Source organism: Ostrea edulis, chromosome 5 (assembly GCF_947568905.1).
Source record: "Ostrea edulis chromosome 5, xbOstEdul1.1, whole genome shotgun sequence".
Lineage (NCBI taxonomy): Eukaryota > Metazoa > Mollusca > Bivalvia > Ostreida > Ostreidae > Ostrea > Ostrea edulis.
The window spans coordinates 37,362,299-37,385,123 of record NC_079168.1 but is presented as its reverse complement, the minus strand read 5'-3'; the positions used below and the strand labels follow the sequence as shown (position 1 = coordinate 37,385,123).

At 34.0% G+C, this 22,825-nt stretch overlaps 2 protein-coding genes across 13 annotated transcripts in view; one reads left to right on the top strand and one right to left on the bottom strand.

Annotated features, from left to right (window-relative positions):
* LOC125652013 (nucleolar and spindle-associated protein 1-like) overlaps positions 1-3,360 on the bottom strand; it is a 22,794-nt gene extending 19,434 nt beyond the window's left edge. The window contains exons 1-2 of the mRNA XM_048880883.2: positions 3,202-3,360; positions 503-571 (exon numbers count right to left, since the gene is read on the bottom strand). Of these exons, the coding sequence (XP_048736840.2) occupies positions 503-571; positions 3,202-3,285 (153 nt within the window). The 5' untranslated portion in view covers positions 3,286-3,360. The remainder of the gene's footprint in view (positions 1-502; positions 572-3,201) is intronic.
* A 237-nt stretch (positions 3,361-3,597) lies between these two features.
* The window catches only part of LOC125650208 (uncharacterized), a 39,832-nt gene continuing 20,604 nt past the window's right edge, over positions 3,598-22,825 (top strand). For 4 of the 12 annotated variants that reach the window (XR_008803217.1, XR_008803219.1, XR_008803218.1 and 1 more), the window contains exons 1-18: positions 3,598-3,998; positions 6,635-6,720; positions 8,283-8,523; positions 9,008-9,136; positions 10,155-10,261; positions 10,451-10,546; positions 10,704-10,754; positions 12,076-12,090; positions 13,000-13,127; positions 13,512-13,609; positions 14,449-14,570; positions 17,037-17,143; positions 17,617-17,700; positions 18,133-18,222; positions 18,932-19,067; positions 19,319-19,398; positions 19,886-19,900; positions 20,761-20,808. Coding sequence is in view for 9 of the 12 variants with exons in the window: in XM_056165941.1 (XP_056021916.1) it covers positions 3,682-3,998; positions 6,635-6,720; positions 8,283-8,523; positions 9,008-9,136; positions 10,155-10,261; positions 10,451-10,546; positions 10,704-10,754; positions 12,076-12,090; positions 13,000-13,127; positions 13,512-13,609; positions 14,449-14,570; positions 17,037-17,143; positions 17,617-17,700; positions 18,133-18,222; positions 18,932-19,067; positions 19,319-19,398; positions 19,886-19,900; positions 20,761-20,808 (1,950 nt within the window). In the remaining 3 variants the exon portion in view is untranslated. The remainder of the gene's footprint in view (positions 3,999-6,634; positions 6,721-8,282; positions 8,524-9,007; positions 9,137-10,154; positions 10,262-10,450; positions 10,547-10,703; positions 10,755-12,075; positions 12,091-12,999; positions 13,128-13,511; positions 13,610-14,448; positions 14,571-17,036; positions 17,144-17,616; positions 17,701-18,132; positions 18,223-18,931; positions 19,068-19,318; positions 19,399-19,885; positions 19,901-20,760; positions 20,809-22,825) is intronic. The other 8 variants (XM_048878275.2, XM_048878277.2, XM_056165942.1 and 5 more) reach the window with 8 other exon arrangements.

The following is a 22,825-nucleotide window of genomic DNA, read 5'->3' as shown; positions in this document are numbered from 1 at the left end:
ATCTTTAAAAATCTTCTTCTCAAGAACCACTGGCCAGAAAGTTCAAATTTACATGAAATGTTAAGCTTCCTGATATAGTGTAAATTCAAGTTTGTCAAAACTATGGCCCCCAAGGGTAGCATGGGGCCACAATAGGGGTTAATTTGCATATAAAATTTCGGTCTGGTAAAATGTGATTTGGTCCAGTAATATCTCAACCATTACTGGTCCAAATGTCCAGTAAGTACCAGAAGACCTTGGGCAGCACTGGAGCTGTACAAAAAGTAATAAAAGTTAAAAGAAATAAAAGTAGGACATTTGGGAACGATGGTTGTTTGGATTATCACATCACATTAGGAGCTATATGAGCAAAGGAAAATAAAATCTTGTCCAGTTCCTCTTTCAATCCCTGTGCATTGCATTTTACTTTGAGCACCATCAGTAAAATATTCCAACACACAAATTGATGATCCTAGTGTCCATACATATTGAATGGTAGGTTAGTCACTGTTAAATTACATACCGCCTGCTTTTCTTTAGTCACTGCTGATGTCTTGAAATGGTCCAACAAAGCCTGTCTCAATTTATTAAGCTGTAAAAAGAGGAAACTGATGTGAATATCTGTTCTATACACTTTACAACCCTACAGTTGATATGGAATTTATGTGTCTTTCTTTTCTTTAAAAGTTACATATTAACCATTGAAGGTTAAGGTTTTATTGTCAGATTGGATATCAAAACACAGAATTCTAACTTTTCAACAATTCAGGAAATAACATTACAATAATAATGATTGTAATAAATTAATATAATGGCTCCCTAACTTAGATTGAATGGCTCCCAAAATTGAAAGTGCTCGGAACCTCCAAATCATAGCCCCTCCCCTCCCCTTAATGTACTGCATGCAGAATAGGGCTATCATGGTTCCAAAAAATTTTGGGTCGGTTCGAAAGTTTTTACTTCGGGTATTTTTGTTCAGGTCTATATAACTATTTGAAAAATCTAATACAGGGTTTGAAATTACCTCATGTCCGTAAGTCCGAGATGAGTAAAAACCACGTCGGACTAGTAAACTCTTTATAGCACTAGTCCGTATGGACTAGTTAAAATCCGGAAATCAATCTTGAATTGATTAAAATTTTAGCAAAATTTGCCAGAGTCTCTTAGATGTTTGAACTTATGGTCGATTACCTGCATAGTTAAGTGTTTGCGTGACTGTGACATCCTGATCTTCCAAACACATGGATTGCGTTCGAGACCACCGTTAGAAGAGCACAAATTTCTGCCAATTCCGAACACCAAGTACGCATCACGAAAACGAGTTTGAGGTGCAAGAACTGCAAGTAGTATGGTCTAAGAACATGTACGTTTGTGCGCACGTTCTCATCATTCGCAACCCCTAACTCAGGAGTTCGTAACACTATAGCTCATGGCGTGGTCAATCGAGTGAATTTTATTGATAAAATTTCGAACTCCTGTGACTCATAAGAACTGAGCACGAAAACAATGTGAACGTCGATCTCGAGCACACTTATGGACGTTTATAATTTTAAAAGGATTAACTCGAAGCCTCTGAAGATCTTGAATGCAAAATAAAGTATGGTGGTCTTTTTCTTTTGTAGGTGTCAGAAACTGAATTACTTGCAATTATGATGTGTTTGGTTTCATTAAATTAATACTATTGAATAAAATGAAGATCATTTAATATGATATACTGGACGGACTAGTGAAATGCTTTGCGGACTAGTGAACATCAAAAGTGACTAGTCCGTACGGTCTAGTGCTTGAAAAAGTTAATTTCGAACCTTGTAATAGACAGTTAAAAAACCTACATTGTATTTTGTTACAATAATTACTCGAGGACGTGGACTGTGGTTTAGATTCCACATCCATGGTACTACATGTAGCAACAGCATTGTCACTTCTACTCGTTTCCATCCATGCTTTCAATGTTTTGTCATTGATGATGTTGATCATGTAGTGTATTTTCAATGTATGCGTCTGACATATTTTACATACTGTCATTGTATAGTTTTGTCCACAATGTCATCATTTAACAATTAATTGATAAAAATACAGCCACCTTTAAGAATTTTGACGATATTTTGTTTAAACGGATTTCTAATAATGATTCTATTTTAAAAACCAGACGCGGACTGAAATTTTATACAGAAAAATGGAACGAACCCGACCCGAACAACATGACCCCCCGGTTTTCGGTTATTTCGGGTACCCATTGCAGTCCTAATGCAGACCTGTTTATCCTTTCTGACTCATGCCAGTATACACGTATCAACACTTTGCGAAAGTTACGTCCCTTGTCCGCCATCTCCCGGATTAAAATCGTATTTCCCTACATTGGCCATTGTAATTTTCCTATCTGCAGCTTTGACATCTGTTATTTTTCCATCAATTGCAGTCAACTACAATAATGCCCCAGAATGGGGCAACCCATTAACTCGTATGAAAACTTGGTAATTGGCTAAAATTCAAAGTAAGAACATCTTACATTTGGTAAGGTAAAGAAGGAAAACTTGGTTTTTCACCGATTAACCTTTGGCTGACCCCGCAAAGGGACGTAACTCGTGGCGAAGTGTTGATACGTGTATTCAAGAACCAAAATTTGTTGTCAATATTTTGTGCACTTTGTCAGTATAAAATGGTATGGAGGCAAATGCATGAGCTGGAACATAGACATGTAAGAAAGTGAACATAACCTTCTACAAGAAAAAAAGCTAGGCTATAAAAATTCCTCTTTAGTCTACTGTAAATTGTAGGAAAATATAATCTAGATTACTAATCATTAGTGATAATGAAGTATTGTACAAAATATCAAGGCTATCCAATAAGGCATAGATCTATAAGTTTGCAAAAAGTAAAAAAAAATCTGTCAGTCATTTACTCATTTTGGCTTGCAAGTGGTTTTTTTTATTTCCTTGTAGAGGGTTTTACAAAACAATTTTGCAAGCCATTTTCAATGTATACATAGATCTATATATGTCACCCAACAAACATAACAATATTGTGTCAGAGTAAAAAAGAAATTATAAAGTAGCCCCCCCCCCCCCAATAGCTATAATTCTGCAGCTAGGGTGGCCAGAGGACCATGAATGAATATAGTCCCGAATGAAATACAAGTTTACGTTGTAAGTAGGCCTAGTCCGTTATTAATATTATCTTTCAACAAATACATTAGGCCTTTAAATGTTGAAATGGTCTTACTTTCATGTTCGCTTTGATTCCATTTTGCTTGGCTACTTTCTGTAGCTCATGGTACTTCATGCTATCCAATTTTTCAACATCCATCGTTGATATTTGGGATTACAGCAGTCTTCAGTAAATTGAAATGTCCGCCGTGTTTTGAATATGAGGATGAATGATTTCATTGGTTGCGAGAAATTTATCACAGTAAGTCGTACGAAAATTTTTATTTGGTTTGAATTTTTTTTTTAAATATTGTAAATGTAATATTTCGGAGGAAATGCTTCTATGAAATATTATACAATAGTCACAAATAGTATTATGATAGATAAATATGTAACATTTGGAAAATCAATAAAGAGGGAATTGAATCCGAAATATTTTAAGAATGATTTGTTTCACTTTCAATTTCGCAAGCATTACTATTTATAAGTTACGTAGGTGAACGTAGCCGACAGCCAGTTTTCAGCCGATGGAATTTTGACACTTAATTTTGCTAAAATGGCAACGACTCCAAAAAGTCGGAAAGACTTCCAGAAGGAGGCAGAAAAGAGTGGAAATGCAGATACCATTTCACAGCTGATGGGATTGTATTTTGTTGTTGCTTTAGCCATTTCAGCTGCATGGGTGTTAGGGACCATGCAGATGGAGTTTTACTGGACATTTCTTCTCTCTGGGATGATCTTTGTTGTATGGAGAACAAAATTAAAACAAATATTAAGGAATAAAATATTTGCAGTCGAATGTCTTATCCACAGGAAAAGGGCATTGCGTCAAAATGAATCGAGTGAGTGGTTGAATTTCATTTTAAACAGATGGTAAGTCAGTTTGATTTCCTAACCATGATCAAAACCATTTTTAAAAAAATGTAAAGTTGTCAGTAATTCCAACATTAGTGAATAAGCCCCGTGTTTAATGATTGATGCCACATCAGTCCACTGCTACTGCTGAAGTGTTTCTTGACTATAACTATTCTCTTTAAAGAAGTCGAGAGGCATAGCCTACATCGACTTCTCTTCGCAAGCATTCATGTTTTGATTCTGGAAAACGTGTAAATGCTGGAGTCGGTGACGGTTTATGCTTCAACCGACGTTTCGACTCAGATGTGCCTGGATGCACAAAACCGTCACAAGGAAATCAACACTTACTTGCTTTTAATCCATTTTCAATATGCCCCTGTCCAGGGTTTAAATCATAACTCTGATTACGTCAGCCTGCTTTTCTCTTAACTGGTCCCCTATTGTGACAGCTCCCAAGACCAGTTAACGTAAACCCGGGACAGGGGACATGTTGAAAATGGATTAAAAGCAAGTAAGTGTTGATTTCTTTGTGACAGTTTTGAGCATTACTGTTAAACGTTTGAAAACAAATTGTCTATTGCGTAAATCTAGTCACATCTGAGTCAAAACGTCGGTTGAAGCATAAACCGTCACCGACTCCGGCATTTACACGTTTTCCAGAATCAAAACATGAATGCTTGCGAAGAGAAGTCGATGTAGGCTATGCCTCTCGACTTCTCTAAAGAGAATAGACTATAACATGCAATGTCAGATTACTTAATTTGTTGGAAAAGTTTTGTGTACTCTGCTTTATCAAGTTTTTACTGGATTATACATAAAGAAAGATATTTGCAATGTAGACAAATGTACTTCATCTTCTGGTTTATAGGAAAAACAGCTCCTGTGGCATTGTCTCACATTATATTCAATAGCGTTGTTTTAAAAAGTAGTAACCCTTGCAATAGTGTTGATTGTCTTAAACTACAGGGTTTTATACAGGATTGACCTTGTTATATTAAGATGAGGTCTCTCAGACTCTGCAAAGCAAGGTATACCCTCACAAGATGGCTTCATGTTATTGATATTCTAGAGTAAGACATGCAATAGACGTGACACTCTTAATTAAAACAAAACCATATTAGTTTTGTAATTATCTCCTTTATTGACCTTGGCCTTTTAAAATCAATAGAAACCCAGATCTATTTCGATGGCAGTTCTCCTGGAATTCATAATTGTTGGTAAATGTTTCTTCATTTATCTAAAACACATAAGCAAACCATTGATCACAAAGGATTAATAAATGGCCCAGTTAAGATCACTAACTTAAAATAAGATATAGCTTTATATACCCAATAATGTAAAAGGAATTATAAGTAATATTAAAAGAAGATTACCGATACAGTCACATTAGTGTTATTGTTAATCTTGTTTACTTTTACTTTACATGTTGATGATATGTCAATGGGACTTTAATTTATTCATTTTTTCATTCTTGCATAGTAGTTTTAAAGTACAGTTCATTAATTGTTGCAATATATATGAATCAGACTTAGTGATAAATAGTTTAAAAGGTACATGATTAAAACATATTTAAAAAATTATGACATGAATTTATAAATGGAAATACAGGAAAAACAAAATGTTTTTTATATTGACATTTTAATTTTATTGTACAGCATGATGCTAAATATATAGATTATAGATCTAGAGAGAGCCCGGGAGAGAAAGAGAGAGTATGCAAAACACGTTATCAGTGATTTTTCAACATTTTTCAAAAGGGTTCTTTGGCGTTTGAATCGGGAAAAATTGTCAATGTTTTGATCAAATTTGGAAAACCTAGACACAGTTGTAAACATGCTAGATAGATCATATCAAAGAAGAAATCAAACACAAATTGATGTCATTCTTCTTTGATTTTACATATTTAACTTTCTTTTCTTAAAATTTTCGACTATTCTTTGTAAATCATCTAAAATTGATGCATCTTTGTCATGTCATACATAAACTATTCGCATTGAACTTGTTTTTTAAGAAATATGTTTTTCACCAGTTTTTATTATAATATTGGGAAAAGTGCAAGTTAAATTGGGAAAAAAATTGGTAATTTTTGGGAGGATAAAGGGCCGATATTCTGACCTAAAATGGGTCTTAAAAATCACTGATTATGATTTTACTTATTTCTCTCCATTTAATTTACTATCCTTTAACATACAGGTATAATGCAGAATTTCTGAAAGGTTTATAGACATGGTCATTACAGTAGTTTCTGCAAGTTAAGTTCAGTTAACATAATCAACATGTTTACTTTATAATTCAGCAGAATACATTGCCATGATCACCACATAATTTTGACTGTACTTTGGTTATTTAGAAGAAAATCTATAACAAGAGCTGCACTAAACTGCATTTATTGAAGCTTTTATGAAATGTATGTTTTGTTGTTGTGTGAATAAGAAAATTAAATGTTCAGAAAAATGTATTCATGTTTGCTTTTTAAAAATATCGTTTTCCATGAAATATATATATACAAGTCATGGTACTGTTGAAAATTAAAGTATACAAATGTATATTGCACGATACTCTATTTTTTAGTTATATGAATTATCAAGTGATTGCAAAATTTTTTATGATAAATAGAAATGGAACAATTCTTTTTTTTTTTTTTTTTATTTCAGGTGGGTGTTTGCATCAAATAGTATTCAGGACGTCATAAAGAAACACATTGATGAACGCTTGGTTTCCATCAAGCCAGGGTTCATTTGTAAGTGCAAGTTAAATCTTTTACAATACAGTTAGTGCAGCAGATGTAGGATGAGTGAGGTACACAGACAATCTATAACTGTATGTCACACGCAGTCTCTGTCACTGTAAATAAAGACTGTGCAAATTCAGAATGATGAAAAATTTATCAAACTATTAGCAAAATCTTGAATTCATTTTATTAATTCATTCCATGTACATCTATTGTGATAAAAATACCCTGTATCCATTAAAAATGTATCATTCAACATTGTTCAGTCACCCATAAACTAGTACAGTTTTCATTTGGTCCAAGTCAGAAACAGCCCTAGCTTTCATATCAATATACTGGTTAAATATACTCTTGAATAGAGCCCAGTAAGATTAATGTTATTTGCCTGAGTTCAGTTGATGAAGTTCATTATTGATTTCAGTGCTATTCAACACCATTAAACAGTAATGCCTAACTTATCTACTGTGAAATATCTATCAACTTTGAACCTCAGGCTCCATTTCATGTAACAGGAGCTTGGTTTTAGTTGGGAAAAGTTGAAAAACTAGAATGGAATATTTGAATATGAATAATAGTGGCAAGAATAAAAAAAATTCCTAGCAAGGAGACTTGAGTGGAGAATATATTTACTAATTAGGGAGGAGGGATTAGGCTCTGCAGTCTTGTGTAATCGCACTAGTACACGTACTCATAAGTCATGTCACACTTCAGAATAGTCTTATCTTTAAATTTTTTTTTTTATAATAAGGGCAGTAAAAAAAGGTTGTTTGCAGAGATCTTAAATTTCTGTTCTGACTTGTAATAGATATGTTTAACAATGTACAGCATTTTGAAAAATAGTGGCTGCCTTTAACCAGGTGAAGCCAAAGATAAGGTAATGACATACAGCAATATACAAACGTATAGGCAGAGTTAGCAATATAGAGACAGAGTTAGCAATATATAGGCAGAGTTCGTAATATACAGGGGGAGTTAGAAAGAGAGGGGGATTTATTTGACATGACAGATGGATTGATTGTTTACATATTTATCCCTCAAATCCAGAGTGATGAAAAAAAGTAATCAACTCTGGTTATGCTTGTCAGAATACCTGAATAAATTGTTAAATATATTATACTAATTAATACTACCTGTGCTCAAAATAAATATTAGGAATATTTATTCTATTGATTGCTGAGGTTTGAAAGTGTATTTGATGTACTAGGGCTTTAAAACAGTGAGGACATTAAATTAGCCATTTGTTGTGAATAAGTGTACAGAGGTCAGTAAAACTGGGCTTCTGAAATATAACACTTACAATGTCTGTTGTTGTCTGTGCTTCTAAGTATTATTGACTTTCTGTTTAAATAATCCCAGGATTGAATGATGGAGGGGGTGGGATGGGGTTGGGTTGTATAATACATGAAATTAATGTACGTGTATTACTAAATTAAATAGTAGTAAATGTTTGATTTGGGTAAGTGAATATTTTTTCAGTTTAGTAAAAAATATATATAGAGAGAAAGAGATCAAGAGAGAGAGAGAGAGAGAGAGAGAGATCGTCTGTAATTTCTTAGTTCAATTGGTTGCAGCCCAGTTGCAGTTGTCTAGATTCACTTTTGGGGAGACCACTCCAACCATTCAACATATTAAGGCCTTTGAGCTGACAGATGGTCCACCCTTTGCCCGGCGCCCCATTGCCTGGAGTTCGATATGGAACCCACCCCCGGGGCTGGAGAACATGTCCTCTTATCAGATTGTTTTGGAGCTGGATCTCCAGTCTCATCTGGAGGACTTCCTCATGGTGTTCCTGGCCAAGGTTGGCAGTGGAAGGTTGGTGTAGTTAGTGGAGTTTTTTATGCAAGTTATATTTGTCTACAAGAGTTTCTGTGAGCATTTTACCTTCCTTGTTCAAAATGTCTCACTGTCAGCCTGTCTGGATAAGGCAAGCTTCTGTTCAATATCTGAATGTTGAGGTCAAAGCATACTGTTGCATTATATGCACACTTATCTTAGGAATGATATTTTACTAGAGCACAAATCTATGACTGCTAAATTATGATATTCTCGATTGATCCATTACAATATTTACAAAAGTGCTAAATCATAATTATGCCAAGTATTGCATCAGGTCTGGTTACACTAAATTTTCAATATGCTAGCGTATAAGTACACCTGCTTGTAGAATAAATAATACTGGATCATCTGTTATTCCACAGAATTAAGTTTGTGGTGCTATAAAACTGTCAAAATTTTTGAGTGATGAAAGTCAATAATTTAATGTTTATACTGTAATTTCTTATGGGATGCTTCACAGGGCCGGTTTAAACTTTGACATTGCCGTGGAGGGGCTGTCAATCAGCGGAAATCTACAGCTGATTTGTCACATGTCCATGGATGTTCCGTTTCCTCATGTTTCTAAAGTTACAGCATCCTTCACGGAAAAGTAAGTTATGTAGAAGGGACATTATATTATTTCTTCTGTAAATACATCATAAAAATTGTAAAGAAACAGTTTGCTATATTTTAATACATATGTCTTTTGATGGGCCATATTATCGCATGGGCTTTCCTGTCTGTCAGGAGGGGGTGGGGGGGGGGGGGGGGGTGGGGGGGGTCACAACCCTGTGTCTAGATTATATCTTGCACACTGTTAGGCCAAGCTCCATTGATAGAGAACTACAGGTATGATACAGGCATTTTATTATCCCCTTGCAATTTAGGGAATATACTGATGGGACCATTCATGTGTGGGTTAATGTGTGCACGTGTGTGTAACATTGAGCTTGTAGACACTCTAAAGAGACTGCATTTTTTGCTCGATTGATTTGATACCTTACATATATAGCTTTGTTATTAAGAGAGAAAGAAACCTATTGATTTGGGATCAAAAGTTCTAACGTCAAGGTCACTAAAGGACAAAGTCTACATTGCGACGGGATGTTGAGCTTTTGTTCTGATCTAGTTGAAAATGACACTATCACAGCTTGTGACTTGCAAACATAGATATGCATCGTGTAAAGGTAGTTACAGAGTCCAGGGGTAGACAAATAGCACAGCCCGATGACCAGGGCAACCAACCATATTTAGAGTCAGGTAGGTAAATTAAAAGCAGGACTTGCTCGTGGGCAAATGAAGTTTTAAAGTAAAATTAAAATAGAAGACAGTGATGTTTAATGTAAATGCATTGACAGCATTGATCGTGGATAAGCTGAAAGTGTGTTACATTCATCCACTGATTTAATGATACACATAATACTTACACTTTTTATACTCCATTAAAAACACTGTACATACAGTAAATATACAAATCTTCCACTTGCATACAATCATTCAGAAGATACAAATATTGAATGATAATTTTTGATAGATAGAAATATGTGTGACATTGACTGAAATTTATTGTATAGGGATTGAAAGTAATGTATTTGATTTACATTTGATGTATATCTTCGATGTTGCAGGCCAGATGTGTGGTTTAATGTCAAAGTTCTGAAATCATTACAAATCATGGAAGTTCCATTATTAAAATCCTGGATCCAAGCAAACATTGATGATGGCATTACAAAAGGTTGTTTTCATAATGGGGATTTGTATTTCATATTATGTATGATGTAATGTTGCACTTATCAACCAAATGCAATCTCTTTTATTATTGAAAATGAATAAAAGAAATACATATATCAATTATGCTAAAATACAGCAGAAAAGAAAAAGGGTAATGTGATTTTCATTGAGAACTTTGAATTGATTTTTATAGCCTTGGTGGATCCAGGGAAAATTGACATTCCAATTGTGAAATATGCAGGTCCTCTGAAGCAAAGGATGTCTCCAAACTCCAAAACAGATAAGCTGGGTAAGAGGGTGGTTTATAATCAATACCTGTAATCTATACAACATACTATAGCTCGGGATATAACCTGGATATATTGTTTCTCATTAAAATGCTGAGGAAAGTTTTGAAGAAGGAAAAGATTCTCTTGGACCATGACTTGTCTTTATATCTTTTTCAGCACAAGGAGTTCTTACTATTACACTCAAAGGAGAAGCTTTTCAAAGTGAAGGCAAGTTCTTTAGACATTTGAGATGTCCTTCATATATTAGGATATTTTCACTTTAACCTTATACTTTTGTAAGACGGTACCTTGCTGGGTCATCATTAATCTCCCAATCAGCAAAGTGACTTATCAATATCATGTGACTTACAGTTGGGTATTAATGCTATTGATTTTTGTAAGGTGGGTTTAGTAGATTTCAAGTGTATCAGCAATGCCTTCTTGTCCAATTACTGAATAACAAATGTCAAATTTAATTTCTGAATGTCAAGTAAGTATGATGCATTACGCCAGTTTCAAGATAAGAGCTCTTCTGTGTAGGATGTACAGTTAGTGGAACTTTAAATGCCTAAGTGGGACAGAGTAGACCTACAGTCAGTGAGGAAGGCGAATGGCCGGCCCGGGGATAAAATGTAGTAAAAGCAGCTTCTCTTTAAATATGTAAATATAGGAAATAGAAAATTCTATTGAAGAAATATTTTACTAAAGTGGAAACATAAAAAACAATTTCATATTTGCAAGTAATATCCTGGATATGATACGTATGAGCAATGGAATAACGTGATATAATAAGGTTTCTATGTATTTAATTACTCCCTGAATACTTATCAATTACTTAGTTTGTGTATCAGTCAAATTCAGGTGATGAAATGAGAAACTTAATGAGCAGATCCACTTATGCAGTAATGAATTTTTGTCCCACTCCCGCATGCAAAACAAATTTTTTTGCACTTTATTATGTACGAGAGTTCTCCAAAGGGAAATAACTTGGATGTACTTTATATCTCGAAACTGGCGTATTCTCTGACAGCAGGGTACTGTCATACAAAGTCCAAGGTGATATGCAATGGTCCTAATATGGACAACTTTATAGATTTCTTTTGTAAATGAAAATGATGGAACTATATGGAATCAATGACTTTGAGGGGGCTCAATTTTCATGGATTTTGTAGGTATCCCTATCCCACGAATTTCAAACCACAATGAAATACACAATCTATTTAATGTTTCACTGTACAGAAACCATATCCACCAAATTACATCTCAACGAAAGTGTAAAATCTCCATAGTCCATGAAAATTGGCCTCCATGAATTTAGATGATTCTAGAGGATTCTTGTTGAAAATTTTGAATGAAAACTATAATATCAAAATTGAAATGCCAGAAATAAAATTTCATTCAGACTGGTTATCAATGAGAACCAATTGTATTCACAGTAAATCATGAGAAGAAAGGACAGAAATCAAAAGGATTGTTTTTAAACTAGTTTCAAATATAAGTAAATTGTAATCTAGGTTTTTTATTTATCTGTGTTTTTGACAATAAATAGAGAATGGGATTCTTGGTGAGTTTTTAATAATTGTATGTAGTACTATATATGCTAGTCATATAAAAGAGTGTGGCTTTGAAAAGATGGCATTCTTTATGTCCTTTCAACAAGATGCTGGCTTTCTCACACCTGGATATATTCTGAGTCTCACACCTGGATATCTTCTGATAATTCTAGATGAGAGAGTGTAACTTTAGAAAAGAATAAGTAATAGGTAGGTCCACCAGTAGTGGCCCTGAATTTGTGTAATATTGAATTTTAAAACATTTGTAGTTAACAAAAAACTTATGGACATAAAGTACTACATTGTATAGATGCTTTATTGTATGTGAATATGAGATGTCTCTTTCATCAAATCACACATTTTGCTTTTATATATGTATCACTGATTTACAGAAAATTAAGGCCTTCAGTGAATAGAAATCGGGTTTTACGTTTTCATGAATTGATGCTGAATGCTGATTTTACAAAATCAAGTACTCATATTGTACAACGAATATACAGTAATCAACAAATATGTGTAAAGTTTCAAGTTGTATAATGTGATGTTCAATTCATGAAAAGCCACCATGTAAACTCTTAAATTTCTTCTATTTTCCTCAAATCATGAAAAATTGCAAAGTACTGTAAATGCACATATTTATTTTGTTCAAATGAGTGGTTCTGCAATCACCTGGACATTTGGATAAAAATCTGATGTAGACTTGGCTCAAGAAAAAAATATTCTGGAATGCAACAATGAATAAACTTCAAAGAGGGCACTTGCCCCACATCAACAAAGAGGACATGAATTATGACTGTTCTATGAATGATTCAGATTCAAACATTTTCAGCATTCATAGTAAGCACTGTAACAGTCTGCACAGTGAGTTTACCAAGTGGTGTGCATGTTGTAATCATATCGCATCACATTCGACTTTTCAGACAAGAGTGCCGTACTGTATACAATGTTGCGTATCGGAGACAGGAAGCGACAGACGAGTGACCACCTGTGCACGACGGACTGGGCGGACACCAGTTCATTCTTCGTCTACAACATCAGCAAAGACACCGTGAGTCCCAAGTTCAAAGTTCACAAGTGAAATTCAATCTGTTTATGTTTCTCTCATGTACAGATATTATTAGATTGATTTTCAGTTGTGAATGTATGACTTCAAACTTTGTTTTTTAAAGCAGATTTCATGCCATTCTTTCTTCAAAAGTAAATCCTGTTTTATTAAGGAGATTGTTCAAATCTTTCTGATGCTTAAAATGTTTTTTGTTGAAAAATAGATATTCTTTACACTCCATGTCAAAACATGTATAATTTATGCATGTATAATTCTAATGTGAGTTATGATAGGAGGATCACAGTGCCTGAGTTCACTAGTTACCTCCCCTGGTTTAACTGTGCAGAGATTGTATTATGCTGTATATTTTTACTAAATGAATTGCAGTTGGTTGTAAAACACAAGTGTCGCCGCCTGCTGTCGAATGTCACTCTTGACAGACATGATTTGGATTTATCATCGTTTCCTTTGGAAGTCCAGCCAGTGTAAGTTGAGTAAATGGATAGAGATGTTTTAGGTTTAAGGTACCCTGTATAGTGTAGATTAGGGCAGTGAAATCAGCACTTTTGTGGTGATTTGTATGATTTATTTTTATGTTTTGCTTCCTGTGTATGCCTCTACATAGTAATAGATAATAATAAAAGTGTAATTCTATTCTGTTTTGGTAGGCCGCTGTATAAGATAATAAAAGTGTAATTTTATAAATAATTCTGTGTTGGTAGGCCTCTGTATAAGATAATAAAAATGCCACATGTACATTCAAATAATGCAGAGAAAATCTAACAGTACATGTTTAGATACAGCTGTGGTGGTACAGTAATATATCTTTGAATACATTTGAAATATAGATCTCAAACTCGGAATGTATAAACAGCTCACTTATTAGGAGTCCCTGAGAGGGAGGATGGACAGAAATGAGGAAGATGCTTGTTTTCTTTTTTTTAAAAATCTACATTGAATAAAAATGTATTTCAAATTAAATCAGAGAGAGAGAGAGAGAGAGAGAGAGAGAGAGAGAGAGAGAGAGAGAAGTTTGACATAGCCTCTCTTACCTAGAATAATGAAAACTTAAATTGTAACACAATGTACATTGAGAGTAGAGTGCAGTTACCATATGTGTACTTCAGTGGCTTGCTGGATATTGGGGGCTGGGCATAGTCTTGTAATGTTGTGCATTTCCTACTTTTACACTCCCCTCCTTCCTTTATAAGAAACTCCAGAAAATAAACACATTGGTCCATGAACTCTGTCTTGCCAGACTGGATCATTTAAATCTTATTGATGAATTTCCTCATTTCATACTGATGGATATGAACTCTTGCAGACAAACTACAACCTTAGAGAATAAGGATGGCAGTAAGACTGAGGTCAAGCTGAGGTACACTAAGCTACCCTCAATCAGCCTGGATCCGGGTGTGAGCACGGATTCTGTGGATAACCCAGAAGGTAGAGAAGGGAGTGGTTAGAAATAATGATGGGAGAGTTTTGTTCCGTTTTAAATTCACAATGACATTGCTTACTTTCTATACAATCAATTGGAAAGATAAATGTTAAAGTAATTTTCAAACTGTGTGGTATTTCATGAGTTAAGGAATGAATTTATTTTTTTTTTGTTGGATGGGGGTATACCAAGAAAAAAAAGATGCAAAAGTTTTCCGTCTTTTTTTTTTTCAGGGTATACCTCCATCCAACAAAAAAATAATAAATTCATTCCTTATCATTTAATATTTTAAAACATTGAGTTTATATGATAAAACATTATTTGATTTGAGTTGAATTAGCGAGTTATTCTTGGACTACATTCTATGTCATTTCGAGATGGGCGTAGTAATTTGTGAATACACAACTTTTAAAAAAAAAATATATCCGTTAGGCTTAATGGTGACTTCCACAAACTGTTCTTTACTGTTGAACTAACGGGTTTCTTGTGGACTGAAGAATGCAGTTTCAAAAGGATGAGTTAGAGATAAGTCCTGTTGAGAGAAAATTGCAGGAATTTTGTTGAGTAGAACTGGAATTAAGTGCAAAGTTTGATGTCGGTACTAACGGAAAGCGTGGTACACATGCATAATCAAGATGTGGGATGCCAGGTAGGGTTCTCTTGAGGGTTGTCACGGCTTCCAGGTGGACAAGTGAGTGTTACAGAAGGTTTTTCAAGTTTTATCAGTGAATTCCTAAGGCGTCACAGCTGATGTAATGTCGTTCGGAAGCCTCATTTCGGTGCCCACTCATAAACATATTATGCTGGAGTTCGAACGCATAGTTGTTAAGGGCTACGATATTGCAGTATCTCTGAGGCAGTGTGTGGTGTATCTGGTATTTGGGTATGTGACATGAAGGAAGTTGTCGCAAGGTGCAAACTGGACTATTGTCATCCCCGGTTGAATACATTTAACTCTCAGCCCGGAATTGCAGAAACAGACGTTTGTTGTTTTTTTTTTTTGGGGGGGGGATCCTCAAATAGCCATGTTTATTTCATTTTGCATAATTAATTATTTATATTTGATATTTGTTTGTTTTTGTTTAATAAATTCATATAGATCGATAGAACTGTTAAGTTTTTCTTTTCAGGATTCCCTAATCCATATATAAATACGAAACATCCAGAGGAATCCCCAACATCCCAATAGAAAGTAGTTCCAGCCATTTATTTTTTTTTCATTGGATACAATATTCCAATAATTTTTCAATCAATGAAAAAGCGTGTAACATGTAAAAGTAAATGATCTTTGTAGGAGAGGGAAGGAATTTTGTTGATGAGCTTTGTATAAGATGGAGGGAATTTTGTTGATGAATCTTGATAAGATGGAGGGAATTTTGTTGATGAATCTTGATAAGATGGAGGGAATTTTGTTGATGAAAGAAGTAGGTACAGTTTCTACAGTCATCTGGCCCAAAATATTGATGATTTCACTTGGAGCTCAAATCCTGGCATTCAATTAAGGAATAGTTTAGCAAACCCAAAATTCACTCAGTTTGATCAGCAAAATGATTTGTGTCATATGACGAGAGCTTGTAGTTGGCATAAAATTGCAAAAATGCCATTTTCAATGAAAATATCCACAAATTCAGGTGGTTTTCCTTTTAGAAAACATACAGCGCATGCGTCGAGCAAATTCATATTGAAGCATGTTTTTCATCTCAAAATAATACACAATATATATCATTTTCATTTTGCTCGACAAATGCGCACATCTTTTCCTGAGCAAAAATTTGTATGACATTTGACAGTTTTCAGGCTTATTTTGAGAAAAAGGCGGGAAATGTCTTATTCATGATGTCATAATGCTATCCATTTAGGACTATCATTCTGATTTTGTTGACATAGTATACCTGGCATTTATTTTACTTTCTTAAAACACTGATTAAGGTTAATTCCAGACACATTTTATAGAGAGAAATTTTTTGGGCTTTTTTATGTATACAACCGTACCTTGTTCTTTGTGTAAGATGGAGGAATTTTGTTGATGAGCATTGTGTAAGATGGAGGAATTTTGTTGATGAATCGTATGTAAGATGGAGGGATTTTTGTTGTTGAGCTTTGTATAAGATGGAGGGAATTTTGTTAATGAGCTTTTTGTAAGAGGGAAGGAATTTTGTTGATGAAATTTGTGTAAGATGGAGGAATTTTGTTGATGAATCTTATGTAAGATGGAGGGATTTTTGTTGTTGAGCTTTGTATAAAATGGAGGGAATTTTGTTAATGAGCTTTTTGTAAGAGGGAAGGAATTTTGTTGATGAGCTTTGTATAAGATGGAGGGAAATTTGTTGATGAGCTTTGTATAAGATGGAGGGAATTTTGTTGATGAGCTTTGTATAAGAGGGAGGGAATTTTGTTTATGAACATTGTGTAAGATGGAGGGAATTTTGTTGATGAAGCTCGTGTAAGTTGGAGGAAATTTATATTTACAGTTGCCGGAGTAATCTACATTTGTGTACACAGTGCCACCAGAGTGATGGCCTCAGACATTGGAGGCTTCTCTGATCCTTACTGTGTGGTCTTCTCTGACAGGAGGCGGGTAAGAATCCACTTTATTTATATCATACGAGATTAAAATATCATGAATGGAAATCGAAAACTTTAAAATTTAAATTTAGTGTAAAACTGCAGTTGTAGCACAAAGAAATTAGAGAAAACAATTAAAACCCCTGTGATAATTAAACTCACCATTTACAGGTCAGTCATATTATAACCCTCTGAGCCAAAGGTGAAGCAATGAAATTTAACAGGACAAGAAGTATATTACTCATATAAATTTATTTTGCCATTTATGGTTCAAAAGGAAGTCAGCCATTATGACAATGTGTTCACCAACACTATGTTCATGTACGTAACTGAATGTCTGAATACTGTCCTTGTATTGTACAGTGGAGTGGTACAGGATTGAGCATCAGTTTGATATGATCATTCACACTAAGTATTCTGATGTTCTAAAGTTGTTTTCCACAAAATGTTTGTTTTACGTCTTAGTATCTTTATTATCTTCAACAGGTGTTGACCACTCCATATATCCTGAAGACTGTCAATCCTACTTGGGAATCTTCAGTAGAGTTCTTTGTTCAAGATTTCACCAAGGTAAAACAGTCACACAAGATTGAGTTCAAGAAAGTTTAGCTCCATGTACAAGCCTTCTTAATTAATAATGCTATATTCAGAACACCATTGTTTGTTAATTCTTTGATAAGAATGGTTCCAGTGTCCCTAACAGTAATTGTATAATGTTTAATTCTGGACTGTGTTGTCATTCTGTGTGTTAATGCTATTCTGTGTGTTAATGCTGGACTGTGTTGTCATTCTGTGTGTTAATGCTGGACTGTGTTGTCATTCTGTGTGTTAATGCTGGACTGTGTTGTCATTCTGTGAGTTAATGCTGGACTGTGTTGTCATTCTGTGTGTGTGACTGAAATGGTTCCTATATCATCAGAGATTAAGTGTTAGCAATCAGTAGGAAAATAATGATAGATTAATCTATTGCTAATGACAATGATTATTAATACTCTATTCCAGACACCATTATCGTTTTATGTGTATGACTGGGATGGTTCTAATGTCATTGATGATGATTTTCTTGGATCAGCACATTTTTCTTTTAAAGAGGTGAGAGATACATGTATTTTGATTAGACACATCACTGCGAGATAAACTAGATTTTAATTTTACACTGCGAGGTACACTAGATTTTAATTTTACACTGCAAGGTACACTAGATTTTAATTTTACACTGCGAGGTACACTAGATTTTAATTTTACACTGCGAGGTACACTAGATTTTAATTTTACACTGCGAGGTACACTAGATTTTAATTTTACACTGCGAGGTAAACTAGATTTTAATTTTACACTGCGAGGTACACTAGATTTTAATTTTACACTGTGAGGTAAACTAGATTTTAATTTTACACTGCTAGGTAAACTAGATTTTAATTTTACACCGCGAGCTACACTAGATTTTAATTTTACACTGCGAGCTACACTAGATTTTAATTTTACACTGCGAGCTACACTAGATTTTAATTACAGACATGTGAGGTACATTAAATTTTAATTATGCACTATGAGGTGCACTATAGTTTGATTACAGATTTGGTCTTGCATTATGTCATTTTGAAAAGGAAACCGCAGTCTTATTAGTCTGGAGGTTCTGAAATTAATCAATGAATTATATACATGTGATTTCTACCAACAAGATGAGGTTTAATAATCTTACATAGTACAATAGCTATACGTGTAGTGTCAGAGAAATCCCTGTAAGTACATGGGATCTGCCACTAAATTACAACCAGTGCAGTTTAATTAAAATTTTTAGGACCAGCACACAGTTATCAAAGAAAACATTGTATTAGGACACAATGATCCGTCCAAAGGCTTCATTCAGAGTGGAGAGTATGGATATTTAACAGTTTCCATGACATTTAGACCAGTGTCATCTGTCAGAAACTCAGGTATCTATTGGACATTTTCTCATTCCTTTGTACTTGTGAATGACTTGAAATATATGACTGCATACACGTAGTACTGTACGTTCATTTTGTTAAACATGTATTTCATTGAATTACATGTATGTTAATCTGGAAATAATAATTTCAATGTTTGCTAGATTTTGTTTGCAATATTGTCATTTATTCTGGTCCAGTTTTATAATTGCTGGTTAATGAATGAAGAATGTTATTTCTGATCAATCGTAATCCTGTAGAAAAATTCCGTGTGACCAGCGTAGCAGGCGGACCGTCTGAGTATTTGTATCAGGAGGACCATGTCTCCCCCTCGTCACTGGTATGTCAGTTATAATGTCTATCTTCATTGTCAGTGTTTTCAAATTCCTTATTTTCAGTTCCATAAACTTTCTTCTTTTAAATTCTCTATTTATGTGTACAAGAATGTTATTTATATAATTTCTAAATTTTGGTAGACAGGTTTTTAGAATAATAAAGCAATAATTCAATTCTTTGATTTAATACAGTAAAACATGGTTATAGCGAACCTCCAAGGCCAGCAAAAACAGTTCATTATAATCAAACTGTCCAAGAGAATTTTCATTATTTATTCCCTCATAGGGGAATAAATATCATTTCTCAATAAGCATGAATTCATTATAAGTGTGTTCATTATAAGCATGTTTACAAAATTCTTTTAACTCCTTTACTTAGGGCATCAAATGGCATCATAAGAGAAAAATTATTTTAACTGAATATTCTTATTTAGGCTACATTTGATTTTACACATTTTGTTTATAACTTAAAAATAAAAATTTTGATGATAGGTGAATCCACAGAAGGTAAACATGGATTGTATTCTAAATATAACTACTAGTACATGTATTAATAAAAGCTTCATCCCGATATTTCAGACGTATGGGTACATGTAGCTTTTGGATACTCAAGAATATAATCATGTAGATTTCCGTGTAATTTGCAAACAATATGATGTGCTTATCTATCATGCTTTTTCCTTTGCTATGGTTGGGATCATTCTAAAAGAGGTAAAAATTTCAACATATGGCATGCAGCATTATGCAGGAATGTATGAATCAATACATCAGAAATGATATGCAATGTTTATGTATATTGTCTTGTTCTTGTGCTGTATATTCTTCGTGGCAGTGTCATCTTCCGTTTAACATCACATCAATTAATTCAAACATTTTCATCCAATTTAATTTTGGTCACACAGTAGCTAGAACTGCATCAGAGAATTGCAGTCTTGCTGCTATTTACAGTGGTAATGTACATACAGTAAAATTGGGAACTAGACCAAATTAGAAAAAGGATTTTTATCTTGGTTCTTCAATGCAAATACAGTGTATGTGTACAGAATGTGAAATTCAATGTTGTATGTTTCATTGCTTCTTGGTGAAGGCAGTAAGTCATAGTACATGTACTAACATTTCATGCTATATACTTACATACATACAATTATATCATGTATTTATAAATTAGTAAAATGAAAAAATGAAAATTCCACGATGAATTTTACAGGCATTTAAAAGTATTTTCACCTTTCATTATTCAATACTTTTCGTTGCACTTATTTGTAATGCTCATATTAATATTTTCATTCTCATTGGCATAAATCATTTTTTCCTAATCGCATTTCATGATCTTGTATGCCATTTTTTATCTCATTTTAACATTTCAGTCACCTCCTCGTCTCTCTGTGAGTGAACTCATTACTGACAATGGCCAGGTAATTCTACACTAATGTGTCACAACCAAAATTTCATATGTATTGTAACAGCTTTCATTTTTAGCTTTGTTCAATCTTCTTCACTACTTTAATATATTATTTTTCAATGAAAAATTTTGAAAGGAAAATGAAGCTGATAAGTAAAAGTTTTTGTCTTCATTTCATACTTTTGGCAAAACTGAGCAAAATCTGCCAAATATTCCCGACATCAGAATTGCCAGATATACATTATATACTGTAGAAATGAGTTTGATTGATAAACATTCAGAAGAACTGCGTGACTGCCATAATGTTTAGTGTATTAATGAGTCCAAAGTTTGGTGTATATTGAAAATGACTTGTTTTGCACCCAGCATTGAGAATGAGGCCTGGATATTGCCCCCTTCCAGCCTGATTTCAGAGTAATGAAAGTCCTCCAAGTACAAAAAATTTGTTAACTCATATACATATTTAGATTCACCAATGTTTTGTCAATAATAATACTTTGCTGTTCATTATCTATATGTTTACATGTATGCGCTTATAGGAATTCAAACTCATGCACACATCACAAAGAGTCGTGTTTTGTATGGAAAGTTATTTGGAGCCTAAAACTCAAAGTATTGATTCAGAAATAAGGAATCGATGTCAAGGTTGCTTGTATTATAGGTATATCTGAACAATGGAGGCATGAGTAAATTCTGTATAATCATGTTCACCTAAAATACAAATGACCCCATACCTTAATTATCTGTATACCCTCAAGAGTACAAACAACCCCAGACATTTATTTATTGAAATGGTGCTACATTTTGCTTTTGCAAAATACCTTATTTCCACTTTCCAACTTTTTATGTCAGAGATAATTTGGGTAAATTTTGGTTGGAAGTTCACAAACAAGAACATTTTATACAAATTTATTGTAGATATTCTGTAAACTGACTAATTTTCAAGATCAATGTAAAGTATCAGGTCCCCACAAACAGGTCAATGTGAAGTTCTAGGTCACCACAAACAGATCAATGTGAAGTATCAGGTCCCCTCAAACAGGTCAATGTGAAGTATCAGGTCCCCTCAAACAAATCAATGTGAAGTATCATGTCCCCTCAAACATATCAATGTGAAGTATCAGGTCCCCTCAAACAGATCAATGTGAAGTATCAGGTCCCCTCAAACATATCAATGTGAAGTATCAGGTCCCCTCAAACAGATCAATGTGAAGTATCATGTCCCCTCAAACAGACCAATGTGAAGTATCAGGTCCCCTCAAACATATCAATGTGAAGTATCAGGTCCCCTCAAACAGGTCAATGTGATGTATCAGGTTCCTTCAAACATATCAATGTGAAGTATCAGGTCCCCACAAACAGATCAATGTGAAGTATCAGGTCCCCACAAACAGATCAATGTGAAGTATCAGGTCCCCTCAAACATATCAATGTGAAGTATCAGGTCCCCTCAAACAGATCAATGTGAAATATCAGGTCCCCACAAACAGGTCAATGTGAAGTATCATAATGAACTTCCCAACCACAAAATTCAATATTTCACTAAACCCACAAAAAATTTATCCCATGAAAATATGCGATTCAACAGCATGTGTAAATTCATACTTGTATATAGATATTACATACTGTAGATACAGTAATTGTACACATTATATAGTATATAGACAGTATTATATGTACATGATATAATGTACACATAGTAATGTACATAATTATTATATATAATGTATGTACAGTAATATTTGTACACATTATAGTGTAGATACTCTAATGTTTATTTGCATTGCATGATGGTGGCTGTGCAGAGGATATTATTTCTTTATACTGTATATACCCAGGATGCACATTATAACACAATGAGATTTTGATAGTGTAATATAATGTAAAATTATATGATTTGATAATAATGATATAGTGAGAAAAGACTTTGATTTGCGCTTATCGTGTATGTTGTATTTGAGATTTCATATACAGTGGAGCCTCGGTAATCCGGACCCCATTAATCTGGATGCTTCACCTTCCGGACGATT